The following is a 23,675-nucleotide window of genomic DNA, read 5'->3' on the forward strand; positions in this document are numbered from 1 at the left end:
AGAACAAAGAAAGGAAAGAAGGAGGGAGGGAGGGAGGGAGGAAGGAGGGGTGGGGGAGGGGAGAAAAGAAAGAAAGAAAACTGAAGACAAAAAGGAACCAGTGTACGCTGGCAAATCCAGTTCTCACCTCTCTCTTCTACTGTGGATCCAGCTCTCAACTAGGACCAAGTAAGAGTCTGCTCATAGGGTAAGAATTCCCCAACCTGATCACTGTAGATTTCTTAGTAGCATCTGGAGAAACAGTGTAAGTAAGAGTCCTTGACTTCGAGTCAGACCTAGATGCTAGTCCCAGACCTGCCTGGAATCCTGTACAAGTCCCTACTGTTTATTCACTAAATATTTAGTAAGCACCTACTATGTGCTAGACACTGTTCTAGGTGCAGGGGATACAGCTGTAAACAAGAGAGGCAAAGCCCTGGTTCTCATGGAGCTGAAAGTCTAATAGAGGAAGACACAAGATAATAAATACAAAACATGTCTTAGAGTAGACTGCTCTGGCTCTGGAGAAAACTAAAGCAGGGCAAGGAGATATAAAAGGATGGATTGCTATTTTATATAGGGTTGTCAGAAAAAGCGCCACTGATAAAGGGGCATCTGAGCAGGGACTGAGGGTAAGAGAATAAGCAGCATCAATATCTGGGGAAGACATTCCAGTCAGAAAGAACAAGTGCAAAGGCCCCGAGGCTCGGCTTCATCATCTCCAAAATAAAGAGGTAAGGAAACAGGATCTTTGTGATACAGTTCTAAGGTTCCAGAGCCTGCCAGCCAGGAGCAGGAGAGGCTTTGGAGGTTGGGGGAAATGACCTGCGCTGTGTGAAAAGGCCAGGGTGGTGAAACCCATAGGCCACCTTGATAGCCCCCTCCTTTTTCACAGTCTTATACATCTCTCATTCCAACTCTGTTTCGAGGAGCAAATCACCCAGTTGTTTTTAAGAAACAAAAATAATCTGTCCTCTTAAGGGAGAGATATTTTAAAACCACTGAATGGATTTTTCCTTCCCAGCTTTTTTTTTTTTTTTTTTATTGATACATCTCTTCTCCTTCCAGTTCTAAAATAAGCACCCTGTCTGCCCATACACTAATCCAAAGGCAACACAGTGCAGATGGCGTGGGCCTGGGGAGAGCCAGGCGGAGGTTGCTTGGAAGGCACCAGACCCGGAGAAAAGGCACCAAGACAGCCTGACCAGCCTGGCCTCGCCCATGGCCTGCTTCTTCCGAATCCAGGTGACGAGACGTTCTTAAAAACAGCAGTGGAATGTGGTGAGAGTTGGCATTTGCAAATGACAAATTTCTGACCGAATTCCAGTTCTTTGGAATGGAAAACCAGCAGTTTCCTGTTACAAAATGTACCAACAGTTCATGCCTAATACATGGGTGTGGGCAATGCATATACTTCACATCTAAATTTGGCTAAAAATATATCAAAGCTGGCATATTTTTAGCCAGGTAAACATTTCTAGGGACTAGGTCAAATTTATATTGGTTCTGCTCTGCAATCCAGAGAAGAAATGATTCCAAATGATGAGAAGCAGGGACCCAAGGGGAAAACCACACAGTTCCCCCAGGCAAATTGGGAGTCACTGATTCTTAGTGACCATCTCCTGTTTGGGAGTGCTTCCCAGGACTAAATAGTTTGTCCTTTCCCAATAGAGAGGCAGCACCTTTTAAAGAACAGAGCCCCAGGCTACTTTAGGAAGGCAAATCTTAGTGGGGTTTTACTACCTCTCACGCTAAAGAACCTTAAACAAGTTGTTTTCCATCTCTGTGCCCTCATCTCTCTTCCCCACCCTCAACTAGATTTGGGTGTAGTTAGGAGTAGCACAGAGGGAAGACCACACGGTGGGTAAGGATGCATGCTCTGCCAGCACTGCTGAGTTTCAGGCCTGGTTCCTCCATTTATAGGTGGGTGACCTTGGGCAAGTTGCTTATGGTCTACCTGCCTTGGTTCACCTGTAAAATGGAGAGAATAACAAAAGTGCTTACCTCAGAGGTTATTGCTTTTATGATGATTAAATGGGTAAATCCATATAAAATGCTTAGAAGAACACCCAGCACATAGTAAGTGCTCAGTAAATAAGTGATCTTATCTACCCCATGCCAGGCATTTTTATATACACTATTGCTTTGATCTGCATGACCCACTGAAATGCTACACTTTCCCTCAAGCAGCGGAGGCTTGGTTAGACTGACTTGTCCAAGCTGCAGTTCAACAACTATTTATTGAGGGCCTACAGTGTCCCAGGCCCTACACCAGCACTGGGGAAGTTAGATGTCCAGTAAATAAATGGGGAGGTAGGATCTTAACCTAGGTCTCTCTGACTTCCAGCCTGGGGGTGGGGCTCTAAGGTATTTGGTAGAAAAAGCACAGATGTGAAATTAGAGAGTTCCAATACTGACTCCGTGTGATCTCAGTCAAGTTACCGACCTCATTTGCACCTCATACATGAAACTGATGAAATGCCACCAGCCTTATCACATTGTGGTGAAGCTTAAATGAGATGATGTATGGAGAGTGGCCCAGAGGTGTTGAATGGTGGTCTGTTGCCACAATTATATGATCCACAAAGAGGGCCTGGTTTTCTGATCCACTAAGCCAAATGCAAAAGCTTTCAAATATGAAAGAATTAGGAGAACAGACTTGTGGTTGCCAAGCGGGGCAGGGTTTGGGGATGGATGGATTGGGAGCTTGGGATTTGCAGATGCAAATGATTATATACAGAATGGATAAACAACAAGGTCCTACTGTATAGCACAAGGAACTATATTCAATATCTTGTGATAAACCGTAATGGAAAAGAATATGAAAAAGAATGTATATATATGTATAACTGAATCACTTTGCTCTACAGCAGAAATTAACACAACATTGTAAATCAACTATACTTCAATAAATTTTTCTTTTAAAACAATACTTAACGACTTAGTAGATGAAGGGGAAAAGAACATAGCTCAGGGCTGGTTCTAATTCTTTAAAACATCAGGCACTTCAGAACAGAACATCTGATCGCCATGAGTGAGGTGGAAAGGACACTGGGCCAGGAGTCAGGGGGCCTGGATCCCAGTTTTTGCTCTGCCCTCAAAGCTGGGTGACCATGGGCAAGTCACGCCCCCCTCTGGGCTATGTTTCCCCATCTGCACAATGGAGCTTTGGGAATAGATGGCCTCCAAGGTCTACACTGTCTCAGACATCCCAAATATCTAGTCCATAGAGGCACAGATCACTAAGCAGACATCCAAGTAAGCCTGATTCTTCTAAATCTGGTTTTGTCACCCAAATGGTACTTTCCCCTCCAGCGCTTGCCTTCCTCTGTCCAGAGACAGTTAACAAGCAAAGTTCACACACTGGAAGGTCTGACAGCTCCAGGATGCTCGTGGCCCACATTTTTTGACGTCAACATGCGTCACTCTCAGGTCTGAAAAGAATCAAAGCAAACCAGTATGAAATGGGGACTGTCTGCAGAGCTGCAGCAGGAGTACAGGAAAGAGGTCCTGCCAGCTGTCAGGCACATGGCCCTGCCCAGCCCACCAGCACGGGGGTGACCTGGGGGACAGCAGCCGCAGCAGCCAGAGGAGACCATGCCCAGATTGCAGCAAGATGTGAGCAAAAGCCAACGGGGCTCCTCATTCTGTAAATGCAGAGCCTCTGGCAATAGGCTGGGACAGGCACAGGAGGTCCTGACAAGGAGACAGTGAGGAGGCCAAGGCCAGGGAAATGGAGAGCGGGCTTCAAGGAGAAGAGGGTTTGGAGGTTTGGTTTACTAAAGCAGCACCCCAGTATAGGATTCAGGCCTCTTCCAACTCCTGGCAGAAGAAGGCAGCGGTTAAGAGCACAGATTTTGGATTCAGAAACACCAGGTTGGAATCCTGCAACTGTTCACACCAGCTGTGTGACCTGTAAAAGTTCCATGACCCTTCTCAGGCCTCTGCCCACTGACTCCTCACTTTTCTCCTTAATGATAAGACAAGGTGAATAACATGGGCTCAAAGTTAGTGTGAGGATTAAGTGAGATTTCGTATGGAAACGGCACGTAAGTGGTTGCTGAAATCATTATTCCTGGAAGGCTTGTCCTATCCTCTTTTCTTAACCTACTAAAATCCTTCAGAACCCTTCTCAGGTCCCCCTTCCAAAGTTATTGGTGGGGGTGGGGATGGAATCTGCCAAAGCCCTCCGATGCCCATCCAACCCTTCCCGTCTACTGTACCGCCACGATCACAGCTGGACAGACCTTCTTCCAGTGGAGCAACCAGCCAGCTTGGATGCTGTAAACAGCCTTGTGTAAAGAATCTGCCTCCTCCTGCTACCCAACCAGGTGAGTTTTCCCAAGACCTGGCGTTGGAAAGCTTTGACACTGGCCTCGCTTGGCCACCCACCATCATGGGATCATCTCAGCTCACATGCCAAGAGGGAGTTCTGCAGAAGCCATATGGCTTAGCTGCAGCTTCAGGAACACAGCTGGTGCTCAGTATCCACTCAATCCTGTTTTTCAACTCTTTCTTTTATCTTCACCCTCCCATCCTTCTTTGCTTCTGCAAATAGGAACTAAGAACCTACTATGTGTTGATGCTGTACCAGCAGAGATCATGAGAGACACATCCCTGACCTCATGGAAGCCATGGTCCAGCTAAATAAGCAACCATAGTCCAAGCGATGGGGGCTCAGAGCAGGCTATGGGAGAACACAGGACAGATACTGCATCCGGACTGTGGTGGTGGCACAGGGCTTCCTGGACGAGATGGCACTAAGCCTGAACTTGAATGGGTCAAGGATGGGACGGGTTTAGCCAGGCAAAGGAGTTCTAAGTAGTGAGGAGAGGAAGAGGTTAAAGCAGACAAAGGAGCTTGCTTCCACTCATAGTCCTTGCCTGCTTCATGCCTAGATGAGTAAAATTCAACCAGGTATTTTCATATTTTAAAAAATTTCCTCATTAAAAAAATCTCTTTTATACTTTCAACCTTGGAAACATCTCAGATTTTTATAAGAGATTATCAAATCAACCTGGATCTTATGATTTCCATAAGATTTCAGCAACCCTTCTCATAAAAGAAGAGGAATTAAGCCAAGATTCTCACACTACACCAGAAAGGAGATAAGGAGTCCAGACCCTAAACCCAGTGAAACAAACTTGGCCAGGCTATTTACTGTGAGTGAGTACACACACACACACACACACACACACACACACACTCCTACCTCATATATGTTCTCATGGATACACCACAGATGTCAAGGGGATTGCTAATGTATACTCTTTAGCCAAGGCTTTGTTTTGCTTCCCAACATTTTGAAAAAGTTCAAACACAGAAAAGTTGAAAGACTCACACATATATCTTCACCTAGATTCACCAGTTGTTAACATTTTACAACATTTTCTTTCTCCTTCTATCTACAGATATACTCACCTTTTTTTTTTTTCTAAACCATTTGGGAGTTAGTTGCTGACATCAAGATACTTCACCTCTAAATATATCAGCATGTAACTCCCAAGAAAATGGACATTTTCTTACATTATCCCCAAACCATTAACATCGATGGAGTAATACTATCTAACATACAATCTGTATTCAAATATCTCCCATTGTCTCCAAAACGATCTTTCTAGCATTTATGGTTTTGCTTGTCAAGGATCTCTCATTGGATTTGGTTGTCATAGCTCTTTAGTCTCCTTTTCTAGAATAGTTTAGTTCTCCATCTACCTTTTAAATTTTTTTGTTTTTCATGACATTATCAGTTTTGAAGATCCCAGGTCTGTTGTCTTAACGATGACCCATAATCTGAATTTATCTGATTGCTTCTGCGTGCCAACAAATGATCAAATTCCCCATTTTTCCCTTCCTCTGTCCAGAACCAGCCTTGCCAGTTACACAGTGATAACGCCTTAGTGGACCTTGTGGCATCAGAACACTTAGAATTTTACAAATCCCAGAGAGGTTAACTGATATGATGAAGCAGCTAATGTTTTTTTAATATTGAATGAATATATTCAATATTTCTAAACTCTGGGGCAGAGGGGAGGAGCCAGATGTCATATATACCACACCAAAGGAAATTTTACAGCAATTTACTTTGATTCCGTATTAACAATGCCTTTTCAGATATTTTTTAAAAAGTGCTTTCACATTTGCTATTTAAGAACCTTGACTTTGAGGTCAAACAGATAAGGGTTCAAATCCTGAGTCTACCACTTAACCAGCTGTGCTAGTTGGAAAAGTAGCTTAACCTCTCTTACCCTTGGTTTCCTCAAAGGGTATTTATGGTGTAAGATGTTTAAACCAGAGTCTCATTCATAATAATTACCTCTATTAAGCTTTACAACAACTCTTCAAAAAAAGTAGAGCAAGTATCATCCTACTCATTTTATAGATTAGGCAACTGAAGCTCAAAAGACAATGTAACTGATTGAAGGTCATGCAGCAAAGCATCTAAAGAGACAAAATTAGAACCAAAGTTGCTGATTCCCAGAGCTGTCATTTCTATTCTCTTCAGGAAGTAGCTTCTATGTAACAGGATGTTGGGAGGATTAAATGAAATGATACATGCCTGGTGCTATGCATTATGCTGGTAAGAGGCTATGCTCTGTCAGTGTCAGCGCCCATTATTATTTTTCCAGTGTCACACTCTCGTAACTGATTTTGTTCAAAGGCTCCAAAAGAACTTTATAATTATCTTGACCAAGCCCCCTTTCCTACCCTATCTTCTCTTCCACCAAGACAGGGGAGGTTGGAACAAACCAAAATTCACTAAAGGTATTAAGGTTTCACTTGGAAGGAAAGAGAAAATATTCTGAGGCTGTGGGGCTACTGTTTGCAAAACACAAAAGAGGGTCTGTTTTCCTTGGGAAATGGAGCACTAAGTCATGAGTCATTCTTTAGGTTCTGCGTGGGCGACTTGGGGTTCCTGCGAAAACTTTTGTGTCACTCACTAGTGTCTTGTGTGGACTGAAGCACAAAAGCCTGACCCAGTTTTGTTCCCAAAATCACATGAACCATTCTGCCCAAGACATTCTAGGAACACATTGTCCATCTCTTTGAACAATGTGACCAAGAGACAGAGTCACCATTGAAAATGGCCCCGTGGCTATCAGTAAAACACCACTGGGCAGCTGGCCATGCCTTGGGGCACCTTAATGACCAAGCTGATCACAAGGTTCAGCTCCCACCACAATCATGCCAGCAGTAAGGGAAGAGGGCTTTCCTTCTGCCTTCAGAACAATAAGAAACCATTCAGAAGCCCAATCAATGGGACTGTTCCATTCTTGGTCCTGGGCAGTGCTGTCAGATTGGCCAGCTCCACTCAATCACCTTGACAGTGCCAGCTCAGACTGGGTGTACAAAGGAGGTTCCCATAAGTTTGGTTTGCAGCAGATCCCTCAGCTTGGTTAGTGCTATAGAGATGGCATGTTTGGGACCAAAATGTGGAGGTTTCATTTCACAACTCTGGATATGACTACATTAATTTACTCTTGACCCTGACCCTCATTCATCTAACCAAAGCCCCGCTATGTTCTCTGCTTTCACAGTGCAAGTCATCTGTCCTCCATGTAATCAACCGTGCACTTGAGAGGCAGAGAGGTAGGGTAGAAAGAACACAGGCTTGGAATGAGGCAGATCTGGTTTCCAAACTTGGCTCTGACCTTGGGTAATAAAAATAGGCAATATCACATATTCCTTGCTTATTGCATGCCAGGCTCTGTGCTCAGCAACCTACCTGTATCATCTCACTGAATCTTCACAGACAACCTATAAGCATCATCGTTTCTGCTTTATAGATGAAGACACATTTAGAGATGTTAAATAACTTGCCCAAAGCCTGGATTTGAACCCAGGTCTGTCTCTCAAGTTAAGTGTAATCTACCATTTAAAACTGTCTCCAAGTGGTAACTTCCCTTGGTCTCAGCTTCCTCATATGAAAGGCATGGGCCACTTTACATTTTACCCAGTTTCTTGTGCTTCACATTAAATTTCATATACATATAAAATTTATATATACATAAAATCATTTATAGCAGTCTACTACTACCTAGCACATAGCAGATGCCCCATAACTACTCCCTTCCCTGCTGATGAGACTGATTCTAAGAAATACGAGTCTCTGACCTTAAGCCAAAATCTCACTGGGTGGTTTGGCTTTTTCAGACTGGCTTCAGGAGCTTCACTAAAGGCCTAGTTAAAACACCTCTCTCAAGGCCACACCTCTTATGTCTTATAAGTCAATAAAATGGGACACCAAGACTTGGTGCTTCAATCTCGGTCACAGAGGAAGGGAGTATGAGAAGTGGGAAGCAAATCTAGCTATTCTGAAAGCTGGAAATTGGGCTGTAATTCCCCCAGCCTGGCCTTTGATGTGTGTGTGCTTACATGTGCTCATTACTTTAAGCTGTTCCATGTGTATATATTTGTATATGTGTGTGTATATATGTATATATACACATATCCAGAAGTAGATGTATTTATACACACATATATACACACGTAATGATACCCTAAATTAGCCACCAGTCCCACCCTTAAAGTGTCTTCAGAAAATTAACCCATGGAATAAGCAATAATACGTGAACTATAAACATTCTTGCATGTTGGCAGATAACCACGCTACACATTCCCCCTCCAAGAACCGAGGAAGAGAAGAAAGGGAATAACACAATAGCAGAAAAATGCACTAATCAAATCCATAATCAACTTTGATGATGGAGCAAGGATTCTAATCAAAACACAATGGGGCAAAGTTGCAACAGGTTGCAAGCTTGGAGCTGCGCTCTCTTCCCAGGGGCCTCGCCTGCACTTTCTTTTTAAACATCTAAAACACCCACAGAGGATTTCAATCACTTCTAATTACTTTTTTAAAGAAATGAGTTGCAAGTTGAACCCCAGGCTCCTAAAAACAGGAAATATCAAAATATTATATATATAATTTTTTTCCCCTGCAACTGCTTCTTAAAAATAGGCTAACCTCTCCTCAAATAGCTCACAAGCATTCCTTATCTGAAGGTCAGCCGGACAGAGTTTCTGAACTAACACAGAGCAGATCTCTAAAACAATTCTTTGCACATGGTCATAATTTATACGCCATGTTAACAGAGCAGATGCTATAAATGTTCATTCTTGGGGGAAGGCCCAGGTATCCCAACACCAGGAGGGGAATTCGGGAGGGATGTGCGGCTGCAGAGCAGTTCCTCTCTCTGGGGGTCGAGCCCCAGCTGTAGGTTTGTGGGAGAGATTCAAGGTGAGGGGTTTGGCAAGTCGACAGTGGGGCTGCACCTAAAAGCTAGCTGCTGGCTGCGTCAGGTCTTTTCACACTTGATGGCGATGGACAGCAGGCTTGGGGGAGAACAGGTTGTCACTGGCTCAAGAGAGTCGCTGCCTAATAAAAGCCACGAGACCCACGTCCTTTCCGCATCACTACCATGTTGGATATCCTGAACCCTAAGCTAATAATAATAATCACTGTCATTTCCCAAGGGGCTGTTATGAAACAGGTCTTTTATGGACACCATCCTTCCACCTTCTCATAACTACCCTGCATGCTCAGGATTACTACGGACCACGAAGGCAGCACGCAAATCCAATCCCTCAACTGCAAGAAGCCTTTGTTCTTTGCTCATGATTACCTTTCAAAACGAAGACACCAGATACAAAGCAATCACCTGTTAGGCGAAGGTGCGGCTTCCCGGTGGCGACACCCACTCCTGCTCCGCACCACTGCGTGGCCCTGCTCCTCCTCCTTCCCTGGCATGCTCATATCACCCCCTCTCCTCCCCAGCCAGCCATTCCTGCCCATCTCTGGAGCTCGCCATCTCCTGCCTCCTCCGTGAGGCCCTCAGGACTTCTCCAGCCATGGTGGCCTTTTCCTTCCTTTCAGCCCCAAGCATACCTCTCAGCCCTCTTCGTGTTGTGCCTGATGCCCTTGGTACATCAAGTCATGCCTCCCAACTAGACTATAAGATCTCCAAGGCCCAGGCCGTGTCTTATCACCCTGTACGTCCGCCAGAGCATCCAGGAGGAAGGCAGCTGTGAAGAGGGGAAGACCCCCCAGCCTGGAAGCCAGACCAACCTGAGCTGGGCCTCCCACTCGCCACCCTGGAGCAGGATGACCTGGAGCAAGTTATTCTACCTTTTGCTAAGTCCTGCTTACTCTTCCCGCTCAATGGCTAGAGCAGTGGTCTTAGAAATCAGGGCCTGCGAGTAACTGGCAAGTCCCTATGATTCTCTCTCTACAGCATGCTGGTTTAGGACTTGGAGTCCAGAGACAGATTGTCCGAGTCCTAATTCTACTTCTGCTACTCACGGGGTTACTAACCCGGTCCTTGCCTCAGTTTCCTCATGTGTAAAATGAGAATAATAACACTTATCTCATTGGATTATTGTAAGAATCAAATGAGGTCTTTTAGAACAATTCCTGGCACATAGGAAGTGCTATGTGATGACTCGCCATTATTATATTATTGTCATTAAAGAAGATGTTACAGGAAATTACTGTCATAGAAAATGTTATATATGCTTTAAGTGTTACTGTGGGAATGAAATGAGATCGTATGTAAAGAGCCTGGCACACTAGGCACTTCTCTCATCTTCCCACCATGGCTGGTACTGTATTAGGCATGTGACAGATGCTCTGTAAATCCTTGCAAACTGAATGATACCTTCTCAAGGGCTTGACAGAATAAGCTATGCCTTTTCTCACTGAGAGGCTATTAGATCTACGTTCAACAATGCCCCATCTCTTGGTTTAGCAATACGAATAGCTCATTTTATTGAGTGTTTCCTATTTGCCTGACACTGGGCTTTACACATGTTACTTATATATGTCTATACATATGTCTATATGATGTATGTATATGTTTATATATAAACATATGTATATATGACACTTTACATATGTTCTTTTTCTTAATCCTCATAATTTGTGTGGTTGTTTAACGTCCATTTTTACAGATGGGAACAGTGAGGCCCAGAGAGGTTAATGGACTACGTCACCAGCTAGTACACGGTGGAGACAGGATACCAGGGATATCCACCTGACTTTAAAGCCTGTGCTACTGACCACTGCACAACCCAGCCTTCTCCCCAAAGCCCCCTGAATAAAAGGGGAGTCAGATGCCCCAAGATATCATTTGCCATTGAACTCATCATCTCCTGAGTATCTTCTAGTGATAAATACCAGGTTTTGAGTCCAGGAGTACCAGATGTGTCAAATCTGACACAGTCCTCGATCCGTATGGAGAGGCTTTCCTGGATGGTGAATGGACACCATGTCAGGCAAAGGGGGAGGAAGCCTTGTCCAAAGATGGGAAAACCCCTTTTGCCAATGTCACTTGGATGCCAGGGTGAGGCAGTGAGACAAAGGATCTGTACCTGCCACAGAGAAGAGCCTCCAGGAAGCTCGGCCATGAATAAAGAAAGGGCAGGCTGGTAAAAAACAGGATAGCCCACTGGGAAGTGGCCAATTTCCTCAGCAATCCATCCAAACCATCCACATGGTCAGTACACAAGGTCCCACTGAGGGCAAGGCAGGTGGCGTGGGGGCAGCCAGGGGACTGTGGGCCAAGGGCGAGGGAGAGAAAAAAAGCCTCGAGGGAACTGGACCACACCAGCTCCTCCGGCAGCAGCTGGAGATCATTTTTTTCAGGAAAAAGAGGGATGAATCACCTTTCCAGAGCCTGCCCACGGCAAGTCCACCGACAGTGTTTGTTAAATGAAGGGTCAAATGGGCAACAGTAGAACAGTTGCCTGGGTAGCAACGATCCCAGTGTCCACTTTCCCCCTCATTCCTTGGGTCCTCCTCATCAGGCTGGAGGCTGTGTGTCACATCCCGGAGTCACTGCTCTGGCCTCCTGCATACCACCCACCACACCTCATCAGCCCCGTCTCCAAGGATGGAGGGGAAACCCTCACAAGGTTGCACCCCCAAACTCATTCCCATTTCAGAGCCCACGTACAAACCTGTGCCGAAGGCAGAAAAAGAGCGCAGAGCACAAAACCCTGGCAGAGACAGGCCCTGGGAGCATTGGGGGAAATCTTTCTCCCACACACCATCACTCAAACCTGTCAGCTTCCAAACATGTTTAGCAAGTGCAGCAGCAAGGGGCATGCTTATCAGCCTGGCGTGGGAGCTTAATCTGCTTTGAGGGCCTTCTCCAACCCAGAGTTCCAAAAGTCTGCTTACAATTAGCTTCCAGCTCCAGTTCCTCCATCAGAAAGGCTAGGAATGTGTTGAGTTCTAGCCTCTGATCAGAGAAATCTCCAGGAGAAGGTGGAGACAGTGTCAGCAGAGAATAAGTGCCAAAAAGGTCAGCTGGTCTGTTGCCACTTCCCTGACACCAGCCCCAAACTACCTCCCCCGCTGGCTTCCCGCCTCTCCTGACCGGGACAGTCACATCCGTCAGGTCTGCCTGTCCCCAAAAGTCCCTGCTGACTAACTGCCAAGAAAATACAGCATGCCCCTGCTCCCTCCTACCAGAAGAGGAAAAAAGAAAAAAAAATTAGCAGAGAGGGCAGGAGGCCAGGAGAACCTGATTGGCCCTTGCTGATTTCCTTAAAAGAGACTGCATGGCTAGGGCCCGTCACCCAGCCGAACTGGGTGATGCGGGCTCTGTCTGGAAAGGTAGAAGTCATCAATTCTTTTCAAGTCATCCCCCCACCCCGGCCCCAGTCACCCGGGCTACCGGCATCAGGATCTGCTACCCAGGAAGGAGGGGCTTAGCTTCGGGCAGCCATTCTGAGGCAGGCACCCCCGCCCACCGCAACAGCCAGCCGAGACGCTAGGAGTCTCCAGCTGCCTGCCTCCGCTGGTGCACCGAGCACTTCTACTGCAGTCCCAGCACCGTGCCTGGAATCCTGTCAACCCAAAGGATGGGGCAGGGGCAGGCATCTTCAAGACGAGGGGAGCAGGTACACTGCCACCCCTAGACCCCTTTCCCTGGATCTTTCAGCCAGGCCAGAGGGCGTGGAGCCCAACGAGGCCTTGGACCATTCCTTGGCAGGGACAGAATCTCTGCTGAACCGACACACAGACAGACAGACGCTGCAGCAGACACTGCCTTCTTGGGGCCAAGCTCTCAACATGCAGAACCTGACTTTGCCAGTGCGGCACAGTTTTGAGAACACCCTGACCGTGCCCGCCAGAAGGAAGCCGCAGACGTGCCCGCACCCCGGTCTCACAGAGCTCCTTAAGGCAAACCTCGGTCACCCGGCCACACCCACTGGCCAGCCCACTCTCCGCGCGCAACCCCCAATCTGCCGGCCTAAGTGGGACGGTTCCCTTCTCAGCCCACAGGGTAGCCCTGTCCCCTATCCGGCCATGCCAACTCCCCCCCCCCCCGCAAGTATTCACCCTTCTCCCAGAACAGTGCCCCGGCACACAGCACCTCTCACCTGGGTATCGAACCCGTTTTCCACCGAGCCGCTCATCCGCAGCGGGAGCCCCTCCCCCGCCGGCTCCTGCAGCCCCTGCGATTTCAGGGGGATCTGGCTAGGGTAGGCGGTCTTGCTCACCTCCACCTTGCTTCCTAACTTGAGGTAGCAGGGCTGGGGGCCCGCCCGGGCTGGGGGCACGTGCAGGATGGGCGCGGCGCTGTGCACGGGTTTGGGCAGTCCCGACTTCATTTTGGAGGCGACCAGGATGGCCGGCATCTTCTCCCGGGGCTTCGGCTTTCCCAGCACGTCCCTGGCAGCGGCGGCGGAGGCGACCGCTAAAGGCAGCGCGGGCAGCAGAGCAGGCGCCGGGCTTCGGCCCGAGAGGCGCCCACCACCAGCCGAGGGAAAGAAAAAAATATCCCCGGGTCGGGGATCTCGGAGCAATCCGGCGAGCTCGCCTTGGTCGCGGCGCTCAGCTGGTCCCACCTGGACGGATGCTGCAGCCGGGTTTCACGCCCCTCCTGGGCGGCCTGTTCAAGGGCTCCGGGTGCTCAGGAGCTGTTGCCTCTTGTGATTCTCCTCCTGGGAACTCGAGGCTTGGACGCCCATATTAACTTGTCACTGCATCTCCGAAGTGAGGAGGCCCCTTTGGAAGAGAAGCGGCGGGGACCCACGCCTCCCGCTCCGGGAGGCTGCGGGTGTGAGCGGGCGAGCTAAGGAGCGAGCAGCTGGGGAAGGGAAAGAACGATAGGGGGGAGAGGGAGGGCGCACGGAGCCCAAGACGTCTTCACCGAGAGGCAGCTGCCGCCCTGATCGCGAGCACCGCAGTGTCACCCGCTACGCAGAGGCGCGGCGAGAGCTCCCGAAAGGTCTCTCTACGCGTGACAGTCACCACTGCCCAGAAGCCCGCCGGACAGATAGCACCTCGGCGCCTGCGGGTCTGCACATGCTCCGTGCGCTATAGCGCAGCAAGGCTGTGGCCGTGGGGCGCGGGCACCGGGACGCGCGGCTGGCGGGCTGGGCAGGGCAGCGCAGCGCTCTCGAGCGGCCGCCGCGCTTCCCGGGAAGGCTCCGCTGGCTGCGGGGCTCCGCGCAGGGGAGGACAGCCTGCTACCCGCGCGGCTGCGGCGCGCGCTGACAGCCCGGGCCGCCCCGGCGCGCCGATTGGTCCGTGGCGGGCCAATCTGCAGCCGCAGCTCTCACTGCAAAGGGGGGCGTGGCCTCAACTCCCGGGCCGCCGCCGAAACTCTGGGGCCGCGCTTGGCCGCAAGTACAAAGCCAGCTGGTGGCCGCTCTGCAGCGCTGCTCGGGCTTCGCGCTCCCCCGCGGGCTGACACCCCCGCGTCCCTGAAACCTTTTGAAAAATGCCCTTTCGAACGCAAGCGCCCGCCTCGGGGCCCCGCGGGAAAGGCTCCGGGGAAGTTTGTTTCCTTTTTGAAATTGTTCTGGTCACCTTAACGGTCTGAGGCTTCCGGAGTCGCGCCTGCAGCCCCGCGGCCCCCCATCTGGTCTGGGCAGGGCCGTTCCTCGTCTCCCGCGTTAAGGACGCGCCAGCCATTTCTTCTCTTCTCTGCCAGCTCTTCCAGGCGGGCTGGGGGGCCTCCGAATAGCTTCCTCTCCAGCTTTCAAAGGCTGCACATTTCACTTAACTATTTGAAGTATTTATAGGCACATACAATACCCCGCGAAGCCTCCCGCCCCAAGACGGTTCCTCCTTGCAACCTACCACAGACTGACCAGAGGAAGCCAGGAGAAGCTCCATGACCCCGGCGGGCTCGGGCTAAATTTTCCTGCGCTTCATGTAGGAGCCCCTCCCTGTCCGCGCCTCGGACGCACTGGCCCTACAGGTTCCTCGACTTTAATTCGCCTGAGGACTTCCCTCCTGTCCCAGGTGCTCTATGGGTTCCTCGCTGAGAGTTGGAAGAGATGACACAGGCAGGCCAGACCCCTCATTGATGAGAAGCCCCCACCCCTGTAGAACTACCTGGATTTAAATCGGGCAAGTTCTCTGACAAAGCTTACAAAGCTTCGGTTCTCACTGGGAGTAAGGAAGGGGTTTGACTACATATATATAATATACTGTTGTTTGGTTAAATGAGATCGTTCATTACAGTCATTTACCACAGGTACTTAGCTATGTGAGAGACCAGTAAGTTGGGTATTATTATCCCTATTATTAAATTACTGCTTCTCGCAACACCCCCCCACCCCACCCCACCCCACCCCACCCCAGTCATCTCTGTTTATAAGCTGTTTCTCTTCTCTGGCTCTGAGATACAGGTTTTCACAGTATGCCCACCCTATAGCCTGATTTTCAATGCCGATAGCATTGATTTGTCATTATCCAGATCGCAGGAAATAAAGTTTTAAAACAGTCTCTCAAAGCAGTATTAAGAAATAAGAAGGCCTCTTACCCTGGCCTGTTCCCTTTCCTATCTTATCTCCACCCATTCTATGCAGCAACTTTCTACTCTAGCGAGACTGAAATGCACACAGTCTTGTATACAATTTCAGGTATTCCTCCCTCTGAAATTAAAGCACACGTGGCCCGTGCCACTTACTTAGCACTCAGCCCTTTACCATCTGATGCCACCTTGTTATTTATGGTTTCATGTTTATTTTCTTCTTAAAGAGAAGGCCTCTTGAAGTTAGGAACTGCATTTTAAACCTTCATTAGATTCTCTCAGCATTGAGTATAATGCCGTGGACAGAATAGCTACCCGGATTGTCATCAAATGGATGAGTAAATGGTGCCAGCAGCAATTAACCAGGGGGAGAGCCTTTTAGATCCAGGTACATAAGGTCATAAGAGATGTTATGCTGTATTAAACCTGGGGACTCTCCTACTCAGAATTCTGGTTCTGCCAGATGTAGCAAGAGTTATGGAAATATACTTCAGTTTTTGACTTTAAAGGTCATGGAGATATTCCAAAGTATTTCCATGGCCTTAATGCAGTTTTTCTCAAAGTGTGGTCCCCAGACCACCACCAGCAGCATCAACACCTGGAAGCTTGTTTGATAAGCCCCACCCTAGATCTTCTAAACCAAAAGTTCTGGAGCCGGGGCCCAACAATCTAGGTTTACCAAGTGTTTAACCCAGTGATTCTGATGCACTCTGAAGTTTCAGAACTTCCACCCTAATGAATATATCATGCATTCAGTGCTCCTCCAGGGCCACTTAAACCTTAATATACATAAGAATTATGTATCTTGCTAAAATACAGATTCTGATTCAGTAGGTCTAGAATGGGGCTGAGATTCTGGTTTCAGAATAAGCGCCCACATGACACCCATGCTGGTGGTCTGGAGCTCACACTTTGAGTAGTAAGGCTAATCCATAGGTAGCAAAATGGGTTCATCTCAAGGGCCATCTCTAGCTAACTGACTTTCTGTCACACTGTGCTGAAAAGAATTCCAAGGGTGCATGTATCTAGTTAAGTTGGAAACAGCAGCCTGATCAATTAATAATGTCTGTCATGGGTACAGAAAGAGACCTAGTGACATACATGCTATGTATTTGCCGTCTTGGATCTCCCATTTAAATCATATTTGTACCAAGGTCATTTTTTTGGATTCTGAGACCCTCAAGTATGTACTAATATGAAAAACAATGCATTCTTTTTTGAAAAGTACCTCTTCCTAATACTCTAGGATTTGGTAAACACATGACAGTTCACCTTAACCTTATGTGATTTATTTAACTGAAGTCTTATAACTTCTCATCTTTCTTGATGGAAAAGGAGTGAATCTTTTAGTCTACTTCCAAATTTCTTTCCTGGCCTCTGCATCCCTTTAACAATTTTATTTGCTCTTTCCTGGAACATTTTTCATCTCCCTTTATATCTTTCCTGTCTTTCCCTCATTTTCCTTCTTTAAAGCAAAATAATTTGTCATTATAACCAGACAAAGGGGGAAAAAAGCTATATTTTCCCTGAGGCAAAAGAGATAATTGCAAGATTCCTCCTTAAATAAGATCACCTCAAATTATAAAAATGTCCTATAAAGTTACTCCTTCCACATAGATGCTGTGTTAACATGAATGAAGTCATTTTAAATCAATAAGTCTGGCAAGCATTGGCAGCTAAAGAAGACACTGGTTCAGCGTATGGCAAACTGCTTTGGAAAGAACACACTATCCAGGTTTTTTTTAACGTTATTTTTTAAAAAAATGATATGCACTGTGGATAGCCCACTATTTAATTTTATTTTAATTTTTTAAAATTTATTTATTTATTTATTATTTTTGGCTGCTTTGGGTCTTCATTGCCACATGTGGGCTTTGCGGTGAGCGGGGGCTACTCCTCGGTGCAGCGCGTGGGCTTCTCATTGTGGTGGCTTCTCTTGTTGCGGGGCACGGGCACTAGGCACACAGGCTTCAGTAGTTGTGGCACGTGGGCTCAGTAGTTGTGGCTCGCTGGCTCCAGAGCGCAGCCTCAGTAGTTGTGGCGCATGGGCTTAGTTGCTCCACGGCATGTGGGATCTTACCGGACCAAGGCTCGAACCTGTGTCCCCTGCATTGGCAGGCGGATTCTTAACTACTGCACCACCAGGGAAGTCCCAGCCCACTATTTTAAATCCCAACTTTGACAACCCTTCTCTCTTTTTCTCTTTTGGACTCTAAACTTCCAAAATCTCCCAATTTGAAACATATTACCAAAGCTCCCAGGACCACTGAATCATCATCCAAAGAGTTCGGCTATTCTCTGGCTGTAAGAACCATCCTCAGGTCAGGGTGTGCCAGCTGTACGGCTTTCTGATCCTATACATCAGCCACTGGTGATTAGTTGAGTGTAAATTGGGCTTCGGAGCTGACCTGCAAGTGACCAGCCCCATCAAGCCATCCTTTATCTGACTTAAAGACCCCTGGCTGCGCCTGACCTCCCAAGAAGACAGCCCTAAGAAGGCCTGAAACATCTAAACCCCAGCCTACCACACACAAAAAAATGCAGGAATCTGGGGAAAGAATCCACAGACTCTTGGAGACCCCTACTATAAATGATGAAGGGACATGTTGCAAGTCTCTAGAATAATATAAAAAGCAAACATTCTTGAATTTATTTGAGAGTAAAAAAAAATCAGACTAGCTTATTTTCAAAAATGCACTTTTCCTTAATTTTTTACGGCATGGGTTGGCAACTTATGACACCTATCTCAGCAGTGGCACAAATGCTCACCTTTTGGTAGTGGCTGAAATGAGAGCCCACCCATCTCAGACTGCAGAGAAACTGGGGTAAGAACCTTAGAACAGATATTTAGAAAGTCTGCTCACCCCCCCTCCCCCTCCACTTGCTTCTAATCTACCTTTTTCCAGATGGATGTGTGCAGATCAGTATGCCCAATGGTAATCTCTGGGTTGTTTTTTGAGAGCTGAAGACAGTGGCTTCTTCTACCTGCAGGGCTGGAGTGTAAGGAGTATGTGTGAATGTGTGTGCGTGTGTGTGTGTTTACAGGTGTTTGAGGCAATAGCCCTGACTAAATGTCAAACAAATATATGGTAAACCACTGGTTTATCTGATATGGTGTGGCTCAATCATTAACTCAGTGAATAAACTGAGAGCCAACTATGTGCCAGGCTCTGGGCATTATGACAGGGAGCAAATAAGAATAAGTGCTCATTCCCTGCTCTCAGTGTTCAAAGAATGATGCAACTGTTTCCAGCCTGAGGGTTGCCCTTTTCCACAACTGAAAAACTGAGAGAACAGGGCAAGCAAACAGGGAAATAAATGACAAATAGTAGAACTAACACTCCAATAGAAGCCTAAGAATAACTGGGGCTTAAAGGATCAAAATCCTAACCGCACATCCCCAACAGACCTAGAATTCTGAATCTGCGTGTCTGCATTTTAAACAAGCACTCATGGACTCTGAATCAGTTCTCACACTTGGCTTCACAGCCTTGGCTGTCCATCAGAGTCACCTGTGGAACTGAAAACACAGGGTTGCCCGGGCCCCACCCTGGACCAATTAAATCAGACTCTGGGGATGGGATCCAAGCATTTGTCTGTTAATAAAGCTCCCGGCTGCAGGCAAATTGAAAAGTGCCGCCTTAAGAAATGCTACAAAGACTTTGCTCCCTCAACACTTTAGAGTGGGGGATGAAGAGGCAAGAACCTGGACAATTTTAATCAATGTGAACGGACAATCTGGAAAAACCCAGGCCTTCTATTACTTTCTGTGCAAGATCTTCTTTTTGAGAGACACACTCAGCCAGTCGAGCTGCCTGTGCAGCCCAAAGGCAGCTGGGTAATTGCCCAAATGCTGCCTGGGAGTCAGCCATGCAGACGGCATCAAGCAGCCTGACCTCTGGTCAGTGCGGGCCCCCAGGCAAGGAGCCAGCATGCTCCCAGCTCCCTCCACCCATTTCCTCTTTGGGTTACTGCTTTCCTCCTGTGAGCCTTCCTGCCTACCCTCTGACTCTGCCCCAGGCACAGGGCCTGGTGAGCATCTGCTAGCAGAGGGGCTCCTGGCCCTGGGAGAGGTGCATGGTGCCCAGGGTTCAGGGCTCTCTGAGGAGGGCCTGGAGCAGTTAACTCATGAAGGTCTGTGCTCAGAAAAGGTGTGCTGGCATGAAAAATCTCAACAATGGATAACAAAAATAATCATGTAGAACTTTGGAATGTACTTTGTGGTTCTTTTTCCTTTATTTGAAATGTATTTATCGGGACTTCCCTGGTGGCGCAGTGGTTGAGAATCCGCCTGCCAATGCAGGGGAAATGGGTTCGAGCCCTGGTCCGGGAAGATCCCACATGCCACGGAGCAACTAAGCCTGTGCACCACAACTACTGAGACCACGTGCCACAACTACTGAAGCCTGCGTGCCTAGAGCCTGTGCTCCGCAACAAGAGAAGCCACCGCAATGAGAAGCCCGGGCACCGCAACGAAGAGTAGCCCCCTGCTGGCTGCAAGTAGAGAAAGCCCGTGCACAACAACGAAGACCCAATGCAGCCAAAAATAAATAAATTTATTTTTAAAAAAAGTATTTGTCGTGGGGGTATTTATGTTATTATTTACATACATGTTTGGCTACTGTTAAAACTTGCTAATATGTTTATGTGTGTTTACATATATATAAATAAATACGTTTATAAAGAGAAGGAGAAGGAAGGAATCACATCACAATACCAATAGCGGTTATTTCGGAGGAGCAAGTTAGGGGACTGGTCATTCCTTCTTATTTTTCTATCACTGTTTTAAAGGGTTGGGATTATGGTTGATTTCAACTTACTTTTCCATGCAATTTTGCTGCATTTTTCAAATAAGTATCTTTACTTGTTTTAAACTTTTATTTATTCAAGGAACACTCATTACACCCCGTAGTGAACAAAGCCTTGTGCCAAATGCTGGTGATATAGAAGTTAGCTAGCTTATATCCACCTCTGCCCTCCACCTTTTCAGGCAGGAGAGATGAGTCCTCTCCCAAACAAACAGACAAAAGCTTTGTTAGCTATAAAAGATTAAAATCCAGTTTTAGTTAAACTAAAATCCAGTTCAGTTAGATCCAGTTTAGTTATATATATATACATATATAAGATCTATATACAGTTGGCCATCTGTATCCGTGGGTTCCAGGTCCACAGATACAACCAACAGCAGATGGAAAAAAAAAAAATCCAGAAAGTTCCAAAAAGCAGAACTTGAATTTGCCGTGCCCTAGCAACTATTTACATAGTATTTACATTGTATTAGGTATTATAAGTAACCAAGAGATGGTTTAAAGTGTACGGAAGGAGGGTGTATGTAGGTTATATGCAAATACTATGCCATTTTATATAATGGCCTTGAGCATCCCACAGATTTTGGTATCCGAGGGGGTCCTGGAACCAATCCCTCACATTTGCTGAGGGATGACTGTAGATAAGAAAGTCACTAACAAGCAGGGTTCCCTCCTTCTAAGACAGCCAGGAACAGTTACTCCAGAGACCCTTCCTGTTTTCCCTTCCTTCCAGGGAAGCAGCTCCTAATAGAATCCTCCTCTGCAGAAGTGCCAAGACCGCCCCCGAGGAGAGGGACTAGGAAATCCATCCTTTTCTGACTGACCTACCAAGCTGTCTCTATTAGCCACGACGCTAGCCTGAAGACAGTCCTCATCTTGCAGAAAGAGAGAGGACGGAGAAGAAAGTAGGCCCCTGTATGCCTGAAACGAACCCTGCTGGGCACATGTAAAAAGGAATTCTAGTTCACACTATCCCTTGGCTGAGTGAAAGCTGGTCTAAAAACTGTCAACAATGCAGAGACACCCATGAGGATCTTTTGCGCCCTGAGATCATTGGAAGCCACTAAACATAAACAGCTGTGTTGATTTCTACTCGCTCTCCAAACCCAAGGCAAATAAAACCTAAGAGCTTGAAGGGTGGAAAAGAACAAAATATACAAGGATTTTCTTTTATTTTTTGGCTTAGAAAGATGGTTTTACAAACAGTGGGGCAAGATACCATTCGGTCTTTTTTTTTTTTTAAATGGCATCTTTCTTGAAGCTCCACATTGTGCGAGAATTTTAGACATTCACTGATACATTTGTCAAAATTTTTTTCCTCAAGGCAGTCTGGACATACATCAAATGTGAATCTAACACAGTCAGTCTCCCTAAGGCTGCAAAGAAGACTGTCAAGCATGTCACCCTGGCTTCCTCGTTTCCACAAAGACTGTCTTTTTGAATTTTGGGATGGTGAATGAATTCCTATTCACAATCATTTGCTCCTTAGGGTTTAATCCTTTCCAAGGGGGTAGGGGGGACCCTGAAGAGTTGACTGTGGAGATGGAGAATCCAGTCTTCCAAGGCATCTGACCTGCAAGACTGACTTCCTGCTGAATTATCAAAGACAGGTTGCTAGAATCTCCTCCCATGACCATTTTAGCTCTTCCCTTGCCTTTGATCCTTTATTCTTGACTTTCAATCCTGTCCGGTATCAACAACCTCATTTTCTTCTCCTTTCCCTAGAGGAGGAGCTTGAGCAGAGCCCCTTATCTCGGCTTTTTTTTTTTTTTTTTTTTTTTTTTGCTTGTACTGCATGGCTTGTGGGATCTTAGTTCCCCAACCAGGGATTGAACCTGCGCCCTCAGCAGTAAAAGTCCTAACCACTGGACCACCAGGAAATTCCACGCTTATCACTGCTTTTTTGTTTCCAGTTTCTTCTCTGAGTGATGTGAAGGAGAGAGAAGACTGGGGTGGCGTCAGGCAAACTTGGGTGTGAATCCTGATCTCACCTCCCATTGACTGAGCAAGGGTCACTTCATTTCATCTCTGGCCCTCAGTTTGTTCATCAGGAAAATGGGAATGATGGTAACTAGCTCACTGTGTTGTTGCCAGGATTGGGGATAATGGAGACAGAGGGCCAAGTGTGAATCTAGAACCTCATAGGTGCTCTACTCATTCATTCATTCACTTAAATCATCGTTCAGTGGTACTGAATGCCAGATAGTATGCTAACTGCTGGTGATATAATGTTAGTAAGAGCCAAAGTTCTTTTCTCATGGAGCTTACAATACAATCAGGAAAATGGACAATAATTACACAATCACATCTGTGGATGTATAATTACTAAGCAAGGCAAGTGTTATGTTAGCAGATAAAGAACCTAGACTGTCGAGGAAGCCAAGGCTCCTGGAGAAGTGATGTTGGGGTGATGCTGGGATGAGGTCTGAAAGGCAAAGAGGCAGGGATGGGGCTTTCATGGCTGCCTGCCAGTGTGCTTGAGATGGAAGGCTGGGCAGTGCGCAAAGACCTGGGCGCCCCCTCTGCATACTCCTCCCTGTTACCCATGGGGTAAGAGGTGATATCAAGGTTTCAGTTGCTCTCCTGGAAGCCCTTCAGTGAAGTGGAAAGAATCCCACAGATGTGCATGGACACTTAATTGATTGTGTGACCTTGGCCTAGTCACTGAACCTCTCTGAACCTCAGTTGCTTCACCTATGCCATGAGTAACACCCACCTCCTAGGACTTTGGAGCAAGATTAAATAAGAGAAGCAGTAGAGGTGGGTACAGTGGTTGAAAAGAGGATGACTTTGGAACTGGACTGCATGAGTTTGATCACATGCCTTTGAGCTCTTCCACTAACCAACCGTGTGACCTTTGACAAGTTATTTAACCTCTTAATGCCTCAGCTTTCTCATCTGTAGAATGGGGTTTCTAACAGTACCTCCCTCACAGCGTTGCTGGAAGGATTAAATGAACTAATATGTGTAAAGCACTAAATCAGAGATGGATACATGGTCACTGCTACCACCATTACGATGATCGTTTTTCCTGGCACACAGTAAGTTCAAGCCACAGTTCCTCTCTCCCACCTACCCTGGAGTCACTACATGACCCCTTGTGGTGGGTATA

At 47.0% G+C, this 23,675-nt stretch overlaps 1 protein-coding gene across 7 annotated transcripts in view; it reads right to left on the bottom strand.

The window, feature by feature from the left end:
- The window catches only part of NAV2 (neuron navigator 2), a 398,333-nt gene extending 383,885 nt beyond the window's left edge, over window positions 1-14,448 (bottom strand). For 5 of the 7 annotated variants that reach the window (XM_057552147.1, XM_057552143.1, XM_057552145.1 and 2 more), the window contains exon 1: window positions 13,369-14,446. In XM_057552147.1, coding sequence (XP_057408130.1) covers window positions 13,369-13,626 — 258 coding nt within the window. In that variant the 5' untranslated portion in view covers window positions 13,627-14,446. Of the gene's footprint in view, window positions 1-13,368 lie in introns of all 7 variants that reach the window. The other 2 variants (XR_009009169.1, XM_057552146.1) reach the window with 2 other exon arrangements.
- Window positions 14,449-23,675: the final 9,227 nt, after the last annotated feature.

This window comes from Balaenoptera acutorostrata, chromosome 9 (assembly GCF_949987535.1).
Source record: "Balaenoptera acutorostrata chromosome 9, mBalAcu1.1, whole genome shotgun sequence".
Lineage (NCBI taxonomy): Eukaryota > Metazoa > Chordata > Mammalia > Artiodactyla > Balaenopteridae > Balaenoptera > Balaenoptera acutorostrata.